Here is a 23,469-nt window from a genome sequence, read left to right as displayed (position 1 = left end):
AAATAAGTGAAAATGTTGAAAGGGTTTAATTTCGGTATGTTCCTCATACACATATAGACTTGTCATAAAATACACAAGTCATATGAACTACTATTATGGTGCTTTTTAGTCCCTTTTGAAAATGATGTATTAAATACATCTCTTTATGTATTAAATAGAAGAAAGTCAGCCATGCATGATTGTAATGACTTTAAGGTTTCCCAAAATGTCTCCGCACTAAAACACCGTTGCCCACTGACACACACACAAACTGTGAGTATTTCCCCTTTCATACGAACAGTAGATACAAGGTGTATTGTTTCCTGAGGCCACAAGTGGGAAGTGACCTCTAAACGCTGCATGTCTAGTTCCTCTTCGAGCCGGGTTTAAACACACAGCTGTCTGTTCATCAGTCATCCACACACTGATAAGTGCCACTCTCACCAGATCTGTGTCTGACTGATAACAGTGTTAAACCTGACACACCTGCACAACACTTGGAGGTACGTTTGCTTTAGTTTTTTGTGTTCAACTATCATTGTTCTTTTCAGATGTAAAGATCCTTGAGAATGTTGTCAATATTTGTGTGGGTAAAACCTTTTAAAGGGTTAGTTTAACCAAAAAAGGGAAGATTATGTCATTATTTACTCACCCTCATGTCGTGACTTTCTCCTGTGGAACAATTGACATTCAAATACATAAATATGTGATAAATGTTTAATGTTCCATGAAAGAAAGAAAGTCCTACAAGTTTGGAATGACATGAGGGTGAATGGATGACAATTGTCATTTTTGGGATGTCTGGGTCCAATTTTATAAAATTTTGTATTATATTATTATATTTTCCTTCTAGAAAATGTAGACTTTAGGACCATTTAGCACCGGACAAAATAAAATAAATAAATGTATTTATACATCATGGTAGTTTAAGGTTTAGATATACCACTTTTATATTTATGCAGATTCATTTGTATTAATAAATATTGCAAATCATTAACAAAAGAAAACAGTCGTTACCATGATTTGTCTGTACTTTTTTTACTATGTGTGCTTAATTGTCATGAACGCAATGTCACATTACAACAAAAAAAGTCATAATTATCCTAAAAAATAGGCGATTTTGAGGCAAAATGTTTCCATAGGTTCTCTTGTCTGGGTCGCTTGACTTGGTCTAAGCTCCTCAGTGTCGTGTGTAAAACCTGAGGAGTTAAGAGCAAGTAAAGGGTCCTTCACGAACTCGTCCTCTGACACTGAAGACCACTGATGACATCACGTCCCGACAGGAGCTTGACGGACACGTTTGAACGCATCATGGAAAACTGCATGTGCTTAATCTCTATGTTTCAGTTCAATAAAGATTCAACAGAGAGCGGCATGAGGCGAATCTGTGTTTATTTACAAAAATAAGCTTGCAAAGCAACAGCAGATACAGTACATCGTAGCAAAAGAAATGTATGTTCTCTGTAAGGTCGGACAATATTTGCACAACAGCAAAAAAATATAACGCCTTCGAATAAGGTTGCCATAGCAACCGCTGTCACTCTCACGGAGTGTGAGGCACTGGGGAAACAGCTAGTCGACATACAATTGAGGAACACGGAGATGTGGAAGATAAGGTTACAAGAAAGAAGTGTTGCTGGGCTTCAAACGAACAACGGCCGACGGCAGACGCACACAGAGGAAGAATGGGGACGTGCGGGGGGGCAGTGCTGGTGCATGTGTTCTCCATCCCTCAGCTATCCCGCTCATCTAAGGTTTAATCAGGAAGCAAAAGCTAAATGGTATTATCAGTTAACTAGCCAAACATTCACAGTGTACTGCATTTATTGGCCTAGTATTGCTAATATGGTTTCAAATGCCTTCAAGATATACAAATGGTTGTATCATCATCATCATCTACGCCAGATCTTGACATTAGCACACGAATGTAACTGAAATGTAAAAATACACTGAAACTGAGGAACAGATTAGACGGAGACGTGTTTTACGTGCCATTTTCACTCCCTTAGTTGTGTCGTGTAGGAGTATATGGAGAAGTATTCACAGTACTTGCTTCGTTCAGAGCTCTTTTGTTTTGTCTAACACTTTACAATAGGGTTTCATTTGTTAACTTATTAAAATCAAAAGTTGTATCTGTTAACATTAGTTAATGCACTGTGAACAAACATGAACAATGTACAACTGTATTTTTAACTCCCTGGACCAATGAAATGAACTATATTTTAGTTTGATAATGCTTTTTAAGTAATATTTTGTATTTTTTGTGCTTTTTATATATACTAAATTATATGTACGCTGTATTTAAAATCTGTTAATTCACTTTTCGAGCACAGACCTCAAACTGTGGTAAATCTTGAATGCTTTAGAGCAGAGACTTAAGTTTGATGTCTCAAAGCCGACACTTGGCAGATTATAAATCATTTTTTCTCTAAAACTGCAAGAAAATCAAAGCCATAAATCTAAACCAGTTGTGTTCCAAATTTGAGCTTTAAATATCCAAAAAGTTAGCTTTCGGTCAGATTTTGTTTGGCTGCAGTACCAAATGCTTCCACTAGATACAATTTAACCTTTTAATCTTTTCTAATCATGTCCATGATTTTAAAAATGTAAAAAATTTCGGTCAAAAATGACCGAAGACCACCAGAGGTAACATTAACAAAGGTTAACACATGCTGTAAAAATATGTTTCTCATAGTATGTTCATGTTAGCCAATGCATTAACTAATATTAACAAATGAGGCCTTATTGTAAAGTGTTACTGTTTTGCTTTTGTCCAATAGAGTAAACATTCATGACACGTATCAACCAACTAAAGTCAGAAACCAGTATTTTCTGTAAAATATTATATTTTGGTTCCTTAAGCCCAAGTATACTTCCACCATCCGCGATCTGCAACGTCCGCGCACTGTTCGAGTGACGTCATTTGTGTCACCAGGAGGGTCGGCAGACAACGGCACGATAGTAATGCACAACTGCTCATGCTCAAGGTGAATGTTCAGACAATAAAAGCCCAAAACACGGCGGTGATGTACTGTACAGTAGTCGAAGAAGTGTGTGGAAAGAGCAATACAAAACAACAGTAAACCAAGCAGCATATCATTCTCCATCGTTTTGGCTTTGGTTCCTGCTCTAAACTTTGCATGCAATGGCAGATCCGCTACATTTCTTCTTCTATCCGTCTGAGGGAATGCCCTGTGACACGACTCAGTGCTGCCCTCTGATGTCAGGTGGAGTATAGAAAAGCAATTGGCGTGTCGAACTCGTCCATCCGCAGTTGAGTATACTTTGAAGGCTGTGTGCGGGATGGAGCGGAGCGCAGATAAATGAAGTATACCCGGGCCTGTAACGTGCACTACAGATATCAAGTGTTAAAGGCATAGTTCGCCCAAAAAAGTTTACTGACCATCCAATCTGGCCAAACCTGTATGAATTTCACTCCTCCTTGGAACACCAAAGAATATTTTGAACAAAATTGAAGAGTATTCTGGATTGCAAAGGTTTTTGCAAATAGAAACCTTTTTGCCTAGTGTGTTCCACAGATGAAAGAAAGTCATATGGGTTTATAACAACATTAAACGAATAAACATGAAGGAGGGTGAACTCTCCCTTTCATTTTGAAGCAACTTCATTACGCAGAATTAAACCAAAATAAACCAGTTTTCTGACAGGAAAGTAGATCCATAACTGACGGTTTTACTGCAGAACATCACTTAAAGGTAAAAACAGATGTACAGGTGAACACTTGCATAATTTCTATTCTTTGCATTGGAATATAACTTCATATCTGCGTTTAGAAAAAGATTGGATGTGTGCGTAAATTAACAGGTTTGAGTAATTGTTCGTTTATTTTGGAATTCATGTCATTTGGCAATGGGAGTGTGTTTAGATTGTATTTACGAATAAAAGCGGTTCATTTGAGAAATGAAGGTGATTGTATAGTCCTCGGTTGTGCTGGGAATGGGGAACTGCATTGGCACACCTCTCAACTGCGTAAGATACTTCCCTAAACTCTACACCTCACCTTTATCTCTAACCCAAATGTGTCTGTTGGCTAGTCGTCTACTGTGATATTGCGGAAGAGGTAGGCCATTGACTCCCCGTTGTGAATGCGTCGGATAGCCTCGGCCAGGATCATACTGACATCCACCGTCTTGATCTTAGGACACTGCAGCTTTTGCACCTCGTGAGGGACAGTGTTGGTCACCACCACCTGAAAGACATCCCAAACATTTGGTCATGCAAACATCCTTTTAATATCTGTTAAAATCAATACTTGTTGATGAACGTATTAAGCATCCATGTAAATGAAGGTAAGTAACTGCTGATGGACATCTAGCTCATTCTCAAGAAATAGTGTCACTTGTGAACTAAAGGGGCTTTCGCACCGGAGGAACCTTTTCATAGTTCCTAGAACTATTGGCGGAAGTACCCAGATTGTGGTGTGTTTGCGCCGCAAGAACTAGGAACGATTTTAGTTCTAGGAACTCCTTTTGGAGGGACTAATTTAGCTCCTACTTCAGAGTCAGGTCTAACCCAGCACTATAGGAACTACCAGTGATGTTAGTGTGTGCTGATTGGCCGAACACATGCGAAGCACCAGCACCCGCCATTTAAAAAAAAAAAAGGTGTGTAACACACAGATTATAGACTATACAGGTCCTTCTCAAAAAATTAGCATATTGTGATAGTTCATTATTTTCCGTAATGATAAAAATTAATCTTTCATATATTTTAGATTCATTGCACACCAACTGAAATATTTCAGGTCTTTTATTGTTTTAATACTGATGATTTTGGCATACAGCTCATGAAAACCCAAAATTCCTGTCTCAAAAAATATTTACCTGTATATTTACTCCAGAAACAACATGGAAAACAGTGATAGATGGACCTCTTAACCTTTACGCTAAGGAGAAAATCCAACGCCACTTTGAGAGGATCAGGCCAAACATGATTATGTATTTCTGCTCGTGATAGTGACACTGGACATCAACCACACGGCATACGCTAATACCTTATCATATACTGTCTTTTTATGTATAACAGTTCTATTTAATAACGTATTAGACAGGACTGTTAGACGGATCGTAAACTAATGAATACGGAAAATGCCAGCACTGTGTGCTTAGCCTCTGGAGTTCTCAGCGCCATCAAAATGAAGGTCCGCCGCACCGTCAAAATAAAAAACCGCGGCTTACGTCACTTCAGAGTTCCTACTGGCGGTGCGAATGCAACCAGAAAAAGATCTATGAAAGATGCGAAAGCCCCTATGAATTTATTTTATTCCATTTAAGAGTTACCGTTAAACTTTTTTCAAATAAATCACCTTCTTTTCCCAATTCACACCCAACGTATCAGGGCCATATTTTCCATAGACACTGAGGGACGACCATAGACATCCCCCTCATTATTCAAAGCAATGGTCAATTACATCTTTCAATGGCAGTTTATTAAGGTTCCTCCAATCCTAAATGGTAAGGGCTGGTTAGAGCCTTGTAAAATGTTACTAATTACAACCGTTACATTACTTTAACTGATTCATGGTAAATCTGGAATTTTAATGCTTGAAATGTGCATAGCATAACTTAGATTTAATGTGCTTTTTTTGGAGAAGCAGAATGAGCCATTCACTTCTCAGTGGATGTTGAAGTAAATGAGCCGAAAGACTCACTTCGTCTATAGCGGACTCCTCGATGAGGCGCGGGGCGTCCGCAGACAAGAGCCCGTGGGTGGCCATGATGTAGATCTTATAAGCTCCTCTCTCTTTCAGGATCTCAGCTGCTGCCACGAAGTCCTCCACATCATCGATGATGTCATCCTACAGGACGGAAACAACATGCATTGCTCATCCGGTCAATCAATCAATCAATCAATCAAAAAAAAAAAAAGACCATCATACTGTTAACTACTCCAAAAATCTGCATTTCTTACGACAATGATGGCGATGCGGCCTCCAACATCTCCGACAACAGTGATGGGTGGTTTCTCCTTGGCCATCATTACTATAAAGAAAAATATAAACTGGTGTTGCACATCATTTCAGGAAATCATTTTTATAACCAATCACATTCCATCATCAAAGTAGATTGGGTAAGATGGGGTAAGAAGTGTATAAAAATGGCCTAGAACTTTAAGTAATGGCCCAACCCTCCCATATAATCAAATGGTACAACTAAAATTTAAAGAGTCCTGAAGGGACCCTATAGCATAGCATAGCATAGCATAACACTAGCCTATTTGTTGGAGAATGCTTCCCATTTTACCCCACCTACAACTGAATTCAATCCAAATAGCAATGAAAAAACTCATCGCGGCACATGCCATGCAGAAATCAAAATGATCATCTCTTGGTCCCCAATGTACCCAATCATAGAGGCAAATGTCTAGAGGTTTACACTAAGAGTCAGTGCAGGAAACTACACATCAATCAATCAATCTGTCCTTGAGTCAGCATGACAGACTCCAGGACATTGCTGTAATTTAGGAGAGGTCAAGAAGGGCTAATGTCATTCATCCAGAGGAAAGACACTGGAACACAGCCAAAAAACACACCGACCCAAGTAAACACGAGAGAGGAAGACTGGCGGGTCGATTTATGAATACATAGGGTTAAAGGAGTTGTGCATGCCTTCAACACATGCCTTTCATCAACAGCAAGACCCACAAAGCTTTTCGATATTTATACAGAAATATCTTTATCAGATTTACAAGGTTTGCAGACCTTACAGGCTTATAGACCCACTACTGCAAGGAGCTGCTATGATATACACATCTAAAATGGCACATTTGAAAGGAGCAATTCACAGAGGACGAGATCTTGACTTAAAAAGAGTTACAGCTGATGGGGTGCATTGGAGGCACCAGCACACAGATGCACCAAACATCATCTTCACTGGTGACCAAAACTCACATGGACCCTTTTTACAGACTGGGATAATGCATTTCTACCATTATTGTACCACGTTGTAAATCTAGCTATTTTAAAACCTATATTCATTTTTTTTTTCTGTAATGAACATCTACATTTTTAACTCCTACTGTGTATTACATTGGCTTTGCATTACTAGTTTACACAATGAGCGTTTCTTACGTAACGGCTGAGAGAGTGATGGCAAATTTGAAATGTTTCTGTCTTCTGACCAACGTAGTAAATAACTTGATATTTTGTTCCCTTTTTGGAACATCATAGAAACGCCATAATGGATTTTATTTTCTTCAGCTATTGCAGCAAATGGTAAGCAAAAGTTATGTGTCATAGTTTCCGTTTACCACTGTAGGTTTCCGCTTCTGAGAACACCGGAAATGTGAAAGGGGGCCATTATATAATTTTTGTGAGCAACATTTTAACTGTAGATATTCATTGTAGATGTTTTCCTTGTCTGCATTCTGTTTAAGACTGTGTATTATTGCAGTGTTATCAGCCAATCAGCGTTGAAATTACGTAATTTTCCACAGTGATTAGTCAAATGGCAGAGATTATCTAATGATCAGAGACATGACGCAGCGACTACCAATGATAGTCCAGTGATTTCCCGCCTGACAAAGTTAGACACTGAATTCGAGTACTAGAAACCAGCAGCACACAGACTCAGGAGAACTCCAGTTTTAATGGCTTTCAGTGTGAACAGGGCTTTACATGACACAATGTCGTTAAAATAGTAATGCACCGAATCTCTGGCAACTGAAAATATTTGGCCAAACCATCAGAAAAATGTATTTATCGTGACACATCAAGTGGTGTTAATTTTGTCAACTATTTTTTTTATTTAGTCTTAGTCCTGTGTCAAAAGTACTTTTTAGTTTATCATCATATTTAGTCAACCTTATCATGTTTAGTCAAGTTTTAGTCAACTTAATAGCTGGGGATTTTATTCTAGTTTTAGTAAATGAAAACGTCACATTTTTGTCATGCTGCATAATGGTTAAATTGATAATCATTGCCTTCCATAGTATGAAAAAAAAAAATTTGGATGTCAATGGAGTCCATCAACTGTTTGGTTTCTGACATTCTTCAAAATATCTTCTATCGTGTTCAGCAGAAGAAAGAAATTCATACAGGTTTGGAAAAACTTGAGGTTGGAAAATGATTACAGAATTTACTATCTCTTTAAGGTTTTTCTATTAAATATGGTTGCCAGATTGCAAAGATGAGGTAAAACACCGGGCAAAAAAAATGATTCTTTTAACAGAAAAGCTCTGACTGGGGGATTTAACTCCTGACATCTGGCAACCGTAAGCATGAAAGCTCATAGTCAGTGTTGCAAAGTTGTTGTAGTCCACAGGTTAAAGCAAACAAAATGCGATTTTTACCCCCAAGAACACTAGTTTTGGCCATGATCAGACTAGTTTTGATTAGCAAATGGCCACGGATAGTTGTGCAGACCTGGAAACCCTGCTCGAGGCTTGTACAGCAGTTTGTAAATTTTTTTGTCTCTTTTTTTTACGACAAAGGTAAAGTTTTTATTTTTTAACTACATATTAGTCTTGGGGGTTTTTTCGTCAACAATATTGCATATTAATATAGTCACAGTAATCGTTTAATGACCTTGTTGTCTTGTAATCAGTCTTAGTCATAAAAAAAAGGTAATTGAAGTCATCGTTTTCGTTAACAAAATTAGACACTTAATATAGAAATGATATAAAAAAAAACGCAGATGGAATACAAGATGACGTCCTGTGTGAACGACCCCAACAAGTGCGGATAGACAACGGCAATTTTGAAGTCTGGTAGTAGATATTAACAAGTTTTCTATTGCATAAGTTATATTCTCAATGGTGATGTCAAACTGTTTCTTAATGTGTACTTCTACAAGCTTATGAGACCACAAAGCATATGTTGACTTCACATATGCTAGCTTGTTTTTAAATTAGCCCTGTATCAAAAACTCTAACCCTTGATAGAAACTTTCAGCGAACACCTTCCTCTATTTATCAAGGTCATGTGTTTCCAAGACGATGCAAGAGCCTTGGTTACAAGCAGCTAAAAGACTACCATTTAAAAACTCCAGTCTAGGGGTTTTCATAAGCAGGCATGGTGTGTTGATTGGCTAGATGAGCCTGGATCACAAATAAAGGCATATCTCTCGGACAAACATTCAATGGTTCCATTTCGATGGAACAAGTGATGATAATTACATGGAAATTGAAAAAAAGCACTTCATTTGAGGTTTCTTAGTTCTGTTTGAGTGAAGCACTCTGAAGCTTAAACATCCATTTTTACAATTGTTTGGTAAAATGATATTAAGGCTGGGCGGTATGGCAGTATCTATGGTGGATGTATTTGAACAGCTATGTACAACGGCTTCTAATGAACCATTTCAAATAAAAATATAACATAAGATGAAGAAGTACCTGATTAGTAAAATAGTTAAAGGGGTCGTATTATGCCCTTTTACGAAGTCTTGTTTTTGGGGTGTACTAGAATACGCTTTCACGCTTGATTGTTCAAAAAACACACATTATGTCTCACATATTTTACATTACAGCACCTCTCTCCCCAGTCCGACTCGAATGAGTCATTTTTGATGAAGCCCCTCCTTCTGAAATACTGTGCTGTGATTGGTTGGCTGGCCCAGTGTGTTGTGATTGGCACCACTTAGCGCGTGTTCGGGAAATGTCACGCCCCTTACCATAACCGCGAGCTCCTCTCAGATGTAAATATTAAGATGGCGTCAATTTCAAACCTATTTAGACTTAAGAATTTCAACATGAGGATCGTTCAAAACGGCTATTATGAACAGATTTCATGGGACGTTTCAGTGTTTTTTTTTTCTTATACATTTTAGATATGTTATACACAATTGAATCATGATATTTGTCGGAAAACTGTGGTAATACAAAGAGTAATCAATCACGAAACTATGGTTAATTTTCCTAAGGGGTGGTAGAAAAAGGCGAGAGCTAGCAAGAGCTACAGTAGACACTATATCAACACTAATGTTGGCTAGCAGGCGAGCGAAGCCAGTCAGCTTTGCCCTTCGTTACATCGTAGCAACAACATAAAACGTATAATTGGAACTGTTAATTGAAAACGCAACTACAAGTAATAAGACATACTTTCAATGTGTGATCCACAAACAACAAGTGGGAACTGCTGTATTTCAGAAGAAGCTTTCGTGCATTGTACTGTTAGTTTCTGGAAGCCGTTAAGTCAAGCACTCTAAGTTCCTCCACTGTAGGAAGGTCAAACAAATAAGTTTTGGAAACGGGGTGGAAAAAACAGCATCTCTCAACACGGTCTTCTCGCTCAAACAGGCGAGAAGGGGACGTGGGATTCTGTGGACGGGGATTATTTAAATGAGTAACATCTGGAAAAAACGTGTTCTAGTTCTTGGAAAGTGGATTCTCTTAAATAAAATCTCTTCCCTTTTGGACTTTGAGCATGAAAAAGATTGCAAGTTTACAAAGCTCAAACAGCAACATTACACACTAACTAAAATTGAAAAAGCATAAGACCCCCTTAATTAAATGGATTATGCAAAAAGAGTCGGTACGACATGCTTATTAAAAAAAAAACTTTTATAATTGAATTTATATTGAAAATAACTAAATCGAGATACAAATTGTTTGCATGTGATATTTTAGATATACCGCCCACCCCTACTCTTCGTAATAGCTTACAATTGCTATTTTTACATTTTTAACTGCTCTTGTGCTCATAATAATGAGGAAAATATAAAGGGTTAGTTCACCCAAAACTGAAAATTCTGTCAACATTTACTCACCATCATGTAATTTCAAACCGCTACGCACCACGTCTGAGCTTCTGCAAGAACCAATGAGGTTCATTCTCATGTTACGCAGCGCGTTTGAGCTTCCCCAAGAACCAATGAGGTTCATTCTCATGTTACGCAGCACGTTTGAGCTTCCCCAAGAACCAATGAGGTTCATTCCCATGTTACGCAGCACGTTTGAGCTTCCCCAAGAACCAATGAGGTTCATTCCCATGTTACGCAGCACGTTTGAGCTTCCCCAAGAACCAATGAGGTTCATTCTCATGTTACGCAGCACGTTTGAGCTTCCCTAAGAACCAATGAGGTTCATTCTCATGTTACGCAGCACGTTTGAGCTTCCCTAAGAACCAATGAGGTTCATTCTCATGTTACGCAGCACGTTTGAGCTTCCCTAAGAACCAATGAGGTTCATTCTCATGTTACGCAGCACGTTTGAGCTTCCCCAAGAACCAATGAGGTTCATTCTCGTGTTACGCAGCACGTTTGAGCTTCCTCAAGAACCAATGAGGTTCATTCTCGTGTTACGCAGCACGTTTGAGCTTCCCTAAGAACCAATGAGGTTCATTCTCGTGTTACGCAGCACGTTTGAGCTTCAGCGAGAACCAATGAGGTTCATTCTCGTGTTACGCAGCACGTTTGAGCTTCAGCGAGAACCAATGAGGTTCATTCTGGTGTTACGCAGCACGTTTGAGCATCAGCGAGAACCAATGAGATTCATTCTCGTGTTACGCAGCACGTTTGAGCTTCAGCAAGAACCAATGAGGTTCATTCTCGTGTTACGCAGCACGTTTGAGCTTCAGCAGGAACCAATGAGGTTCATTCTTGAGTTACGCAGCACGTTTGAGTTTCAGCGAGAACCAATGAGATTCATTCTTGTGTTACGCAGCACGTTTGAGCTTCAGCGAGAACCAATGAGGTTCATTCTCATGTGTTACGCAGCACGTTTGAGCTTCAGCGAGAACCAATGAGTTTCATTCTCGTGTTACGCAGCACGTTTGAGCTTCAGCGAGAACCAATGAGGTTCATTCTCGTGTTACGCAGCACGTTTGAGCATCAGCGAGAACCAATGAGATTCATTCTCGTGTTACGCAGCACGTTTGAGCTTCAGCAAGAACCAATGAGGTTCATTCTCGTGTTACGCAGCACGTTTGAGCTTCAGCAGGAACCAATGAGGTTCATTCTTGAGTTACGCAGCACGTTTGAGTTTCAGCGAGAACCAATGAGATTCATTCTCGTGTTACGCAGCACGTTTGAGCTTCAGCAAGAACCAATGAGGTTCATTCTCGTGTTACGCAGCACGTTTGAGCTTCAGCAGGAACCAATGAGGTTCATTCTTGAGTTACGCAGCACGTTTGAGCTTCAGCGAGAACCAATGAGGTTCATTCTCGTGTTACGCAGCACGTTTGAGCTTCAGCGAGAACCAATGAGATTCATTCTCGTGTTACGCAGCACGTTTGAGCTTCCCCAAGAACCAATGAGATTCATTCTCGTGTTATGCAGCACGTTTGAGCTTCAGCAAGAACCAATGAGGTTCATTCTCGTGTTACGCAGCACGTTTGAGCTTCCCCAAGAACCAATGAGATTCATTCTCGTGTTACGCAGCACGTTTGAGCTTCCCTAAGAACCAATGAGGTTCATTCTTGAGTTACGCAGCACGTTTGAGCTTCAGCGAGAACCAATGAGATTCATTCTTGTGTTACGCAGCACGTTTGAGTTTCAGCGAGAACCAATGAGATTCATTCTCGTGTTACGCAGCACGTTTGAGCTTCAGCAAGAACCAATGAGGTTCATTCTCATGTTACGCAGCACGTTTGAGCTTCCCCAAGAACCAATGAGGTTCATTCTCATGTTACGCAGCACGTTTGAGCTTCCCCAAGAACCAATGAGGTTCATTCCCATGTTACGCAGCACGTTTGAGCTTCCCCAAGAACCAATGAGGTTCATTCTCATGTTACGCAGCACGTTTGAGCTTCCCCAAGAACCAATGAGGTTCATTCACATGTTACGCAGCACGTTTGAGCTTCAGCAAGAACCAATGAGATTCATTCTTGTGTTACGCAGCACGTTTGAGCTTCAGCAAGAACCAATGAGGTTCATTCTCGTGTTACGCAGCACGTTTGAGTTTCAGCAAGAACCAATGAGATTCATTCTTGTGTTACGCAGCACGTTTGAGCTTCAGCAAGAACCAATGAGATTCATTCTTGTGTTACGCAGCACGTTTGAGCTTCAGCAAGAACCAATGAGGTTCATTCTCGTGTTACGCAGCACGTTTGAGTTTCAGCAAGAACCAATGAGGTTCATTCTCGTGTTACGCAGCACGTTTGAGCTTCAGCAAGAACCAATGAGATTCATTCTTGTGTTACGCAGCACGTTTGAGCTTCAGCAAGAACCAATGAGATTCATTCTTGTGTTACGCAGCACGTTTGAGTTTCAGCGAGAACCAATGAGATTCATTCTCGTGTTACGCAGCACGTTTGAGCTTCAGCAAGAACCAATGAGGTTCATTCTCATGTTACGCAGCACGTTTGAGCTTCCCCAAGAACCAATGAGGTTCATTCTCATGTTACGCAGCACGTTTGAGCTTCCCCAAGAACCAATGAGGTTCATTCCCATGTTACGCAGCACGTTTGAGCTTCCCCAAGAACCAATGAGGTTCATTCTCATGTTACGCAGCACGTTTGAGCTTCAGCAAGAACCAATGAGATTCATTCTTGTGTTACGCAGCACGTTTGAGCTTCAGCAAGAACCAATGAGGTTCATTCTCGTGTTACGCAGCACGTTTGAGCTTCAGCGAGAACCAATGAGGTTCATTCTTGTGTTACTCTTGTGTTCACTCATCAATGTTTATATGTGAATAAAAGCCTAAATCAAATCTATTCATCATATAAAGCGATCTAGACTCTTCAGAAAATGTTGATAAACTGCTCGATTCATATGGATTAGTTTTATGATCCCTTTATGAACTTTTTGAAGCGTCAAAGTGGTAGCTGCATAGCTGTCAATGGAGGGACAGAAATCTCTCATATTTCATTTAAAATTTCTTCATTTGTGTTCCAAAGATGAACGAAAATCTTACGGGTTTGGAACGACACAAGGGTGAGTAATAATGAAAACATTTTTGGGTGAATTGATAAAGACCTTATGGTGAATCGAGTAAGTACTTCAGAGTGCTGGGATCACAGACACTGAGAGACCTCAGCCACTGCACGCATGCAATAGGAAACATTTCAGCGTGTTCACTGATGTGATCGGTAGCAAATAGAGTTAACCGTCATACTTGGGAGCTCTATGCCTGGGAACGGAACTTGTTGTTTGCCTATTACCAATAAATAAACATCACGTTAAACAAAAATCCACACACAAATGATAGAACATACAAACAAGAAACTAGGACTTCAACAATCCTTATTAAACATTTTTCTAAGCTTTCAAATAAACTTTTTTTTACACTTCAAGTTAAATTAAGTGCCTTCAAATTGAGAACAAATACAAGAGAGGGTATTTTGAGGATTGTTAAAGTCCACACATAAATGTACATAGAGCTACTTGGAGTGAACTCCTCTCAGGCTATGTGAGTATATAAAGGCCAAGACACCTACCACACAAAACCTGCTCATAAATTAATATGCTAAATATCACAGTGTGTTTATGAACTTCTTAAGTAAACTGCGTGCTCAAGGTAAGACACGGGTATCTTAAAATCTAAAACAAATAGCACATGGAACATTGAAAATAATAGCTGTCTCTCAAAACCTAGATGACTTGTCTAATTCCTTTATTGGTCAGTGTCTACCTAAACAGCATGCCGTAAAACTTTCGTCACGGAAAACAAGTCTTGTAATGGTAACTAACAAACATATTCTAAGAGTTTGTGCAGTTCTTTATTTGTGGGTTATATATGCACATGCTTCAGAGAGAGATATTTTTCAAAGTTTGTTAAAAAATCTCAGGACCATACAGTATTGGGCACTGTTGATTATTGGGATGAAAGTCACCAATCAATTCTGCTAGTAGGTCCCACTCCAAATCTTAAGAGTTAAAACTGAGGTCCCCATTTTGAAATATTTAGTTAGTTTCACTATGATATACAGTATGTCACAATAGGGAAGAACTTTAATCAACTTCTAAATACTTAGACATTACTACTAAGACATTCCGAGTCAAGAGCTACCAATATAGCATAAACTGTGTTTCTAGTTTGGTGGCTTGCTAGGTTTTGGAAGAGAACAGAGCAGAGCAGATTGTCTAGGTAGCTCGCGTACTGACTAGGTTTTGAGACAAAGCCTTAGTAAACATCTAGAGACAGAGCTAAATGAATGTGGGAGGGTTAAAAAACCTCTTGACCTATCTTGAACTACTTAACAGATCTCCAGAATCAGCTATTCGGCAGGTTGAATGCTGCAATCGACCCCTTTATTAACAGGATCACGGTATAAATCTCAGGCTAGATTACATTTCACCCCAAAATCAAAAGAATTCATTTTTTTGGTACATTTAAATTGCATAGCCTAAATAAAATTAAATATAATTTGTTCATTTGTTTCCCCACCAAGTCTTTCTTGCACTGTGGCTTTATGTTCATGACAATTAAACAAATTTTCAGTCTGTGTACATTCATTTTTTTTTTCTTTTTTTTTTTTTTGGTTTAATACTGAAATCAGAAATAAAAAATCATTTAAAATTCAACTTTTCAACAAGAATTCGTCTTCATAAAAAAATGTGCCTTTTCTGCTTTCAATATTAAACCAAAAACAAATGAATGCAACATACATGGACCATTTCCACCCTAATTCTCAAAACCACACTGCTTCTTTATATTCTACTTTTGAGGTTTTTTATTAAATTCCCATATTTCTTACTGGTAATTCTTAATACTGTAATACTATTACTGAAATACAATATTTTTTTACTTAATCACCTTAAAGGCAGTACAAGACATACTACCATGAGGTACAAATACTTCAGAACCTCCATTTCATATCTTTGTTGTGTTTTTTTAATTATTATTATTACACTAATAAGAATGAGATTTTTGTCAGAAAATAAAATCTCAATGAAAAATTATTCACATTAATTTTGTTTATAAAAAATAACCATTTCTTTCTTTTGATTTTAGGGTCAAATGTAAGCAGGACATGTTTCGACAGGTTTTGTGAGTGTTCAGCTGTCTTGCTGGTCTAGTTAGTGTTTATAACCTGGTTAAGACTTTTAATAATGATTAGTCGCAGGGTTCAAGCTGCTGGGTCGTGCAGATCTACAGTGTGGTGGTTCTTACATGGCAACTCCAAGCCGGAGTGTCCAAAGGTGTTGCGGACACATGGAGGAGAATGCCGCCCATCTGCCATGTCGGACTCCGAACACTGAGCTTCTCCGTGCATGACGGCCAGACCGAGACGCAAGCGCTCCGCATACGACTGAGCCCTGGAGAGACAACGACAAGAGAGGGGACACATACAGACATGTTCCTTATGGGCCTCTCGCCTAGATGTTCATGAGCGCCAGGTTGGGATTCAGTAATTCTAGGAGATTTAGCCTTCCTGAACACTTTTACATAATAATGACAGTTCATAGTGACCGCTGAAACTGAAAAAGTCCTAGTGCTATATCCAAAAGTCTTACATTATCTTGTGTGGGGAAAAGAAACATGCTTGTTTTGTTAGAAGTATACAATTAATTGAATTGTTAACAAACCAGGGGTATCATTTATAAAACTTTGCGTAGGATCCTTACTAAAAGTGTACGTGCGCCTGAAAGCCAAAAACGGCGTACGCTAAAAAATACTCGGACTTATAAAACCGTGCGTACGCCAGAACCTGCGCAGAATTCCCTTCATAAATCTCAGTCAGCGGGAGATTGTGCGCACATGTGTCTCTACCCCGAAATAACCATATATGAGTTTACAATGCTTAGTTTTACTATGCATATCCTCATCTGCATATCATTTGCATAAGCTTATTCATCCACCTGATACCACGTTTAACGGTAAAAGACATTAGGAAAATATAAGAATATGGATGTGCCGTCCACATTACATTGAGAAACATAATTTAGTAGTCTACCCTTGCCTTGTTTTTGAAGAAATAAATCAATTAGTGTAAAATGCATTCCAGAGAAAGTTTTTTTCAATCTTTTCCACTGGCCAAAATAGTATTTCTAATTGATGCACGAAAATATTTTCTCAGACAATCTGCGATTTTATCATGATAAGCAATTCTCTCTGTAGTTAAAACATTAAAACACAGCATGCCAGAGGAAAAGTGTTCAAAAGCATCGCATCCACAACAAATATTTATATTTACTTCTCAGTAATGATTTAATGTCATTTAAGCGTTTAACTCCATTAATGAGAATGGCATATTTAATCTAAATGTTTATATCAGAGGTAAAAGAGTTTAAATAATTATTTTATTTATTTAAACTGTTATTGTGAGCATGCACTGTATTTATGATTAGGACTCATAATCAAGATTTACTTCATCTGCCGTGAGATATATAGGTTTCACTAAACGGCCCAAGGCGCTCGCTGGCACGGACATTTAAGAAGCGATGGATATTTGCTTCAAGTGATAGGCTTGGTGAGTGAAATTATATTTGTATTATCTTTCTGTATATGTATAATGTTCTGTCTAAAATGACCAAGAAGACATTTAACTCCAGCTCACCATCGGTGTCGCCAAACTGCTCTGTCTCCAGAACGTTCGTACGCACGGGTCAGAGTTTGCGTGCACGTGCACAAATTTTCCTGTCAAGTTTGTTTTTATAAATCACAACTTGTGCGTCGGAAATGGTGTACGCCTCTTCAGGGCATGTTTTGTGCGTACATAACGGTTATAAATGAGGCCCCAGAACTGTTAAGTGGAATCAGAAGCCAGTCTGTTGAGATTGGTCTACTCTGCTCTGATTGGTCAGATGGTTCAGGCTGTTGTGATTGGTCTACTCTGCTCTGATTGGTCAGATGGCCCAGTCTGTTGTGATTGGTCTACTCTGCTCTGATTGGTCAGTTGACTTGGTCTGCTGTGATTGGTCTACTCTGCTCTGATTGGTCAGATGGCCCAGGCTGTTGTGATTGGTCTACTCTGCTCTGATTGGTCAGATGGCCCAGTCTGTTGAGATTGGTCTACTCTGCTCTGATTGGTCAGATGGCCCAGTCTGTTGTGATTGGTCTACTCTGCTCTGATTGGTCAGATGGCCCAGTCTGTTGTGATTGGTCTACTCTGCTCTGATTGGTCAGTTGACTTGGTCTGCTGTGATTGGTCTACTCTGCTCTGATTGGTCAGATGGCCCAGGCTGTTGAGATTGGTCTACTCTGCTCTGATTGGTCAGTTGACTTGGTCTGCTGTGATTGGTCAGTTGACTTGGTCTGTTGTGATTGGTCAGTTGACTTGGTCTGTTGTGATTGGTCTACTCTGCTCTGATTGGTCAGATGGTTCAGGCTGTTGTGATTGGTCTACTCTGCTCTGATTGGTCAGACAGTTGGTCGATCGGTTACAGTGCACGCCGGAAACCAAACACGACCGAATTGTTTAGTAACAGGACATAAGACTGACGACTCGTTTCAGGCAGTTCAGAAGTGGTTCTTTCTTTTGGGAGTGAACAACTCCATTTATCGGCACTATCATCTTCAAAATGTTGAAGAACTTTAACATTCACAAACAGCTATATTATATATTACATGAAAGGAAATATCCGGAAAAAAAAAGCATAATGGGGCAATTTAAGCAACCTGAAAGTTTGGTTCCGATATACTGTAAACAAGCAAACCCACATGCAATCTGCACTCACAAATCTCTGCAGATCCATCCACAAAGTGATATGCTTTATCTGCCCCAAGCGTGTTATTTAATTGGATAACACTTTCATCTAAAAATGTAGCGTTCTCAGCTCGGTTTAACCCATTTCACAATGTTTAGATACACTTTCATCTAGGCCTGCTTTCACCCACAAAACAAATACAAATGGATGATAAATCCAGGAACAGTTACCGTTTTGCAGCAGATGGGGACTTGGCTACAATGATAGCATTTCTATAATCAGGAACCTATGCAAAACAGAAATAGGAAGAAGAGAAATTATCAATATTAATTATTAATTGATTATTTATAATTTTATCAAGGTTTTGTCAGTGAATGCTGCCGACCTCCTCCTGAATGTACTGCAGCAGGAACGGGGAAGCCCGCAGGTTGTCCACAGGGAATGTAAAGAAGCCCTGGATCTCTTTCTGGTGCAGATCCATTGTGATTATATGAGTCAGACCTAATTACCAATGCAGAGAGTAAAATGTTTTTATATAATTAATAGTTTTCATATTTCGCAGACACTGAAGGAACAGCAGTCATCAAGTCTTCAGCATGCACGTATAATAATAAAGACTGAGTGTTACGTCCAAACATTTGAGTGGTAGTGTGAAACCAGAAGTAGGAACATCATAGACATTACCTGCTTTAGCTAACATGGAAGCGAGCAGTTTGCACACTATTGACCCTCTCTTCCTCATCTTACACTGTTTACTGTAGGGGAAGTACGGGATCACGCCGATGATGTTCTTGGCACAGGAGGTCTTCAGTGCGTAGGCCATAATCAGCAGCTCCATTATAGCCGTGTTAACATCTCTGACAGAGACAGAAAAATCTAAATCTTAAGTGCTTCTGGGACTAAAAGACCAATACATGCAGTTCAGAATAAAAGGTAAGATGACATGTATATATACATACAAAAAAGCATTTTCACCTTTGGCGTTCAATGCAAAAAAGTGGGTGAGTAAATGATTTTTGGGTGAACTAACCCTTTAACTGGCAACTACATCTCACATTAAAAATATCACCTTGTGTACAATGATGCATTATATATGATTTTAGATTGCAAAATGCACAGACACGAATAAGTTTAAACATCCTGAATTTACTTAATAAGAGTGCTGATTCCCTTTTCTCCTCTTACCTGGGAATGGTTTGGATGATGAAGATTGTTTGTCCTCTCACAGATTCTTTGATCTCAACTCTCGTTTCTGTAAGATAAAAGCAAACGCATGAAAAAAAGCAACATTAAATGGATTATTCAGTTGCTACTAACTGGTTTTTGGGTGAAATGTAATATTTTACCTCAAACAAAAATAAGAAATTTACTTTGCAACCATTAAAAAATATTGAACGTGTGTAGTATGAATGAGATTTAGACACACTGCAACATCAGCCATGTTGTCATCATCATGTGACTTAAGACATCACTTGAGCCTCACTGTCACAAATCCTCTCGTGTGGCCTCATGGGATAGTAAAGTGTCCATCAGATACGTGGATACACAATCTGGCCGTGTGAAGAAGGTCACCCGGGTACTTTTCACCTACTGGTTTATGAATGCTATGAATTTTTTCAGAAAGTGTTTTACATAGTTGGCTTAGACACATGATAGGTCTCATTCACTAACACACAAATGTTATCAAGAACAAATCATGATTCACCAACTTTTGTACTAAAAGTTGTTACAAAATTTTAAAAAAAAAAGTTGGTAAAAGTGAAACCACAACATTTTTCATCATAAAGTCCCCAATGAAATCAAAATTGACAATTCTTATTTATATGGAATATTGAAGGATTTATTATAAACAATTTATCCATGAACATATCTTTTTTTTTTAATTAATGCGTCTTGTAGTCTTTAATCAAAACTTCTCCCCCCCCCCCAGCATCTCTTCTCTTCTCTGATGATGCGTTCACTGGCGCGAGGGCGGAGCAACCTGTCACTCACATGAGATCCACCAATAGCAAACCACAACCATCCAATCAATTCACCATGGACAAAAACAAGTCTCGACCTACATTTTTTTTTTCTTATTCAAGAAGCCGTTTCACTCTGACTTACGTCACAAGAAATAATCCATTTCATGACGACTTGAATTGCATTTCATCATATACGGTGAAATATTAAGTAGTAAGCAGTGTTATGGCTCATCTGCAAGGTTTCTCTGAATAACAACACAGATATGCATATGTACCGCTGGCTAATGAGTGGTAAAATCTGGGTAAAGGTGTTTATTGTGTTTGAGCTGGTTGTTGCACATGCATGTGCTCTCAGATACATCTTTAGAGAAGGTCACGTGTTTGCGGAGCGAGACGAAAGGCTGTAAAGGAAGGGGGTTGTACAGAAAGCCCTTATTTGGAGATTTTTTGGGTGTGTTTTATGCAAACGACTATAACCTCGGGCACACGGTCGCTCATTTAGTATACTCCAGATTCATTAACATTAGACCGAGATTAAGAACAAATTCATGTGCGAGCGCATGTGTTGAGAATTAAGTAGAATTGTTTTGTGAGAAGTTCTCCTGTGCGTACATATATGAAATAATCCTTTGAGTTTTGTGTGATTTAGGAACAGTATTGTCATAAATAGTGCGGACTTTGAGAGATACAGATGAAGCTTGAAATTGCAAAAATGCAGTGATGGCCTTTAAGCCTAGTAATTACAAACAAATCCGTGATGTAATGCAATGAGGACAATCAGGTTTTGACTACATTTTATTTTTACAGTGTCATTTAGATATTGTAGTACAATAAATTATGCATAATTACATGCAACTAACCCTCAACCAAATCCTAATCCTGACACTAGAGTACGTACATGTAGTTACTTAATAATATTACTCTGTCCTTAAATATATATTTACAGTGTAACAAAGACACTGTACAGTGTAATTAATATATTTATAAGTACTGGGTAATATTAATTAACAACATGTACGTACTCTAGGGTTAGGGTAGGATCAGGATATGGTTGATGTTTAGTTGTATGTAATTATGCCCAATTTACTGTTATTACTATGGTAAGTACATGTAACATAAGTAACAAGGACACTGTAAAATAAAGTGTTACCAAATAAAGTGCAGCACTTTATTTCAAGGAGTCCTTGTTAGAGTGTAATTATATAATTAAGTACCAAGAGATATCAATTAACCACATGTACTTACTATATAATTAGGGTTAGATGTTGATTTACTGTTATTATTACTTGAGGAAGTACATGTAACGTGTACAAGGACACTACTAAACCCATTTATTTATTAAGATTAGCATAAAAGCTTTATGGTTTGCACAATGTATGACTTTTTAAAATCAAATTATAGTAAAAATGAGTTCAGTCCATGTTAGGGTGTCAAGGGTCAAAGTGTGTTTGAACAAGCAAAGCATTATTGATCACCTCTGTTTGACTCCTGGTAAACAACTGATTTCCCCAGCTCGACTCCAAGACGCCTGCGCAAACACAAGCAGAACATCAGGACAGGTTTGCAAAGAGTGTCTTATCATGAGAGTAACTTTGAAGCAGAGTTGATTAAATAGATTGTATTCCTTCAGTCAAGAGTTTGCACTGAATGCAGGATATCCCCAGTCACATGTACAGCTTATGTGATGAATAGCCCACTGTTCCTGATCTCTTCACGTGCACGAGATAAACATTACATTTACTTCCCAAAGTACACTTATTACATGTCCACTTATCTGATGTTCAAGAGCACAATGGTGATGCTTTATAGATCAGTTATCAATCCCAAAATTTTACAACTAACCTATAACATCATCAAAGTGATGATGCGAGGAAACGGGCCAGGTTCTGCTGATCTAACTTACAGGATTGTCACAATAGCATCACATTTATACATCAAGATCAGCTTCTATAATCACGACCCATGTCAAATATCGAGCAATTGGTCGTAGGATACTTTACTTACTCAGTAATCCTCTTAGAGAGCTCTATGCAGGCGGGCGTAGAGTTAGCCGAGAAAACACGATAACCACTTTTAGCCACGTTCATGATCAACTACACAATGACCAACAACAAAACTGAGCCGTTTACAGGTCTACTGCTACAGAGTCTCGTGGTTTTATCTTCGTATTTACAAAAGGAAAACCTGTGGATGCTGTAATAGCTATTGAAGAAGACCAACGTTTACTGCGGTTTCCAAACAACCATACCGATTTCTTCTGCGCGAGCTCCACTGCTGTCTATGAACGCACGACGCCTCGCTACTGACACCTGGTGGCGGGCGCGTGTCGGGAAGCTTCGAAACCTTTGAGAATCATTTGGTTCGAATCAGTGATTCAAACTTCTAAAGTCAAGTGATTTCAACAAACGAGGCTCCGTTACTTCAACTGTTTTCAAACGTTCCGAAATGTAAGTTTATGATTATGAACCAGTGTCTATATGTTTTTTACCTGATTTCTGTAATCTGTAGAAATTGTAATGCCACATTTGTATAAAAGGGACAGTTGTCTAGGCCTAATTAACCAAGCAGCCCCCATAAAACAAATCAGCTATAATTGAACAAAATAACACATTTTATACAGACTACACTTCATTTAATGGTATTATTTGTTAATAGCATTTAATAGAGTACACTTTCAATAAAACATTTGCGTAAATTGCGCACGTAAAAGGTGTTTTTATGCATGTTCATGCATGACCAGCAGGGGTCAGCAGAGCAGCGTGTCGCGGTCTGAGGGCTTCGAAACAACGAATCATTTTGCGAAGCAATTGTTTCAATTGATTCAAAGTTTCAAAAAGAAAAACTTCACTACAGGCACTGTAAAGGGCGAGCACCCCATCAACATCTCCAACAACTATGCTGGTTAACTAAGTAACAACACTTTTGAGGTATAGGCTACTGTGGAATCCTGACATTTGTGTGACTCAAATAATCTTGATGACCAAGCAGCATGCAATGTCCACTGTGTAGAGCTACTTATGCTTTGCTTGAAATCAATATGA

The 23,469-nt window shown here is 38.8% G+C and overlaps 1 protein-coding gene across 2 annotated transcripts; it reads right to left on the bottom strand.

Moving 5' to 3' along the window:
- Positions 1-3,718: 3,718 nt before the first annotated feature.
- On the bottom strand, positions 3,719-22,692 carry prpsap1 (phosphoribosyl pyrophosphate synthetase-associated protein 1). Of its 2 annotated transcripts, XM_056250655.1 has the most exons (11): positions 22,433-22,692; positions 21,904-21,956; positions 19,650-19,716; positions 19,149-19,321; positions 18,850-18,965; positions 18,695-18,750; positions 15,988-16,133; positions 13,990-14,028; positions 5,911-5,981; positions 5,651-5,797; positions 3,719-4,189 (listed from the first exon to the last, which is right to left on the bottom strand). In XM_056250655.1, the coding sequence occupies exons 1-11, from the start codon at positions 22,513-22,515 to the stop codon at positions 4,031-4,033; spliced, it is 1,110 nt and encodes a 369-aa protein (XP_056106630.1). In that variant the 5' UTR covers positions 22,516-22,692; the 3' UTR covers positions 3,719-4,030. The 2 variants fall into 2 exon arrangements, with proteins under 2 accessions (XP_056106630.1, XP_056106639.1); XM_056250664.1 differs by lacking the exon at positions 13,990-14,028 and having other exon boundaries at positions 22,433-22,691.
- Between the last annotated feature and the right edge of the window lie 777 nt (positions 22,693-23,469).

This window comes from Rhinichthys klamathensis, unplaced genomic scaffold (genome assembly GCF_029890125.1).
Source record: "Rhinichthys klamathensis goyatoka isolate OS25496 unplaced genomic scaffold, OSU_Roscu_1.1 h1tg000004l_1, whole genome shotgun sequence".
In the NCBI taxonomy this organism is placed as follows: domain Eukaryota; kingdom Metazoa; phylum Chordata; class Actinopteri; order Cypriniformes; family Leuciscidae; genus Rhinichthys; species Rhinichthys klamathensis.
Note: the sequence above shows the minus strand (reverse complement) of the source record. Positions and strands in the feature narration are given on the sequence as shown.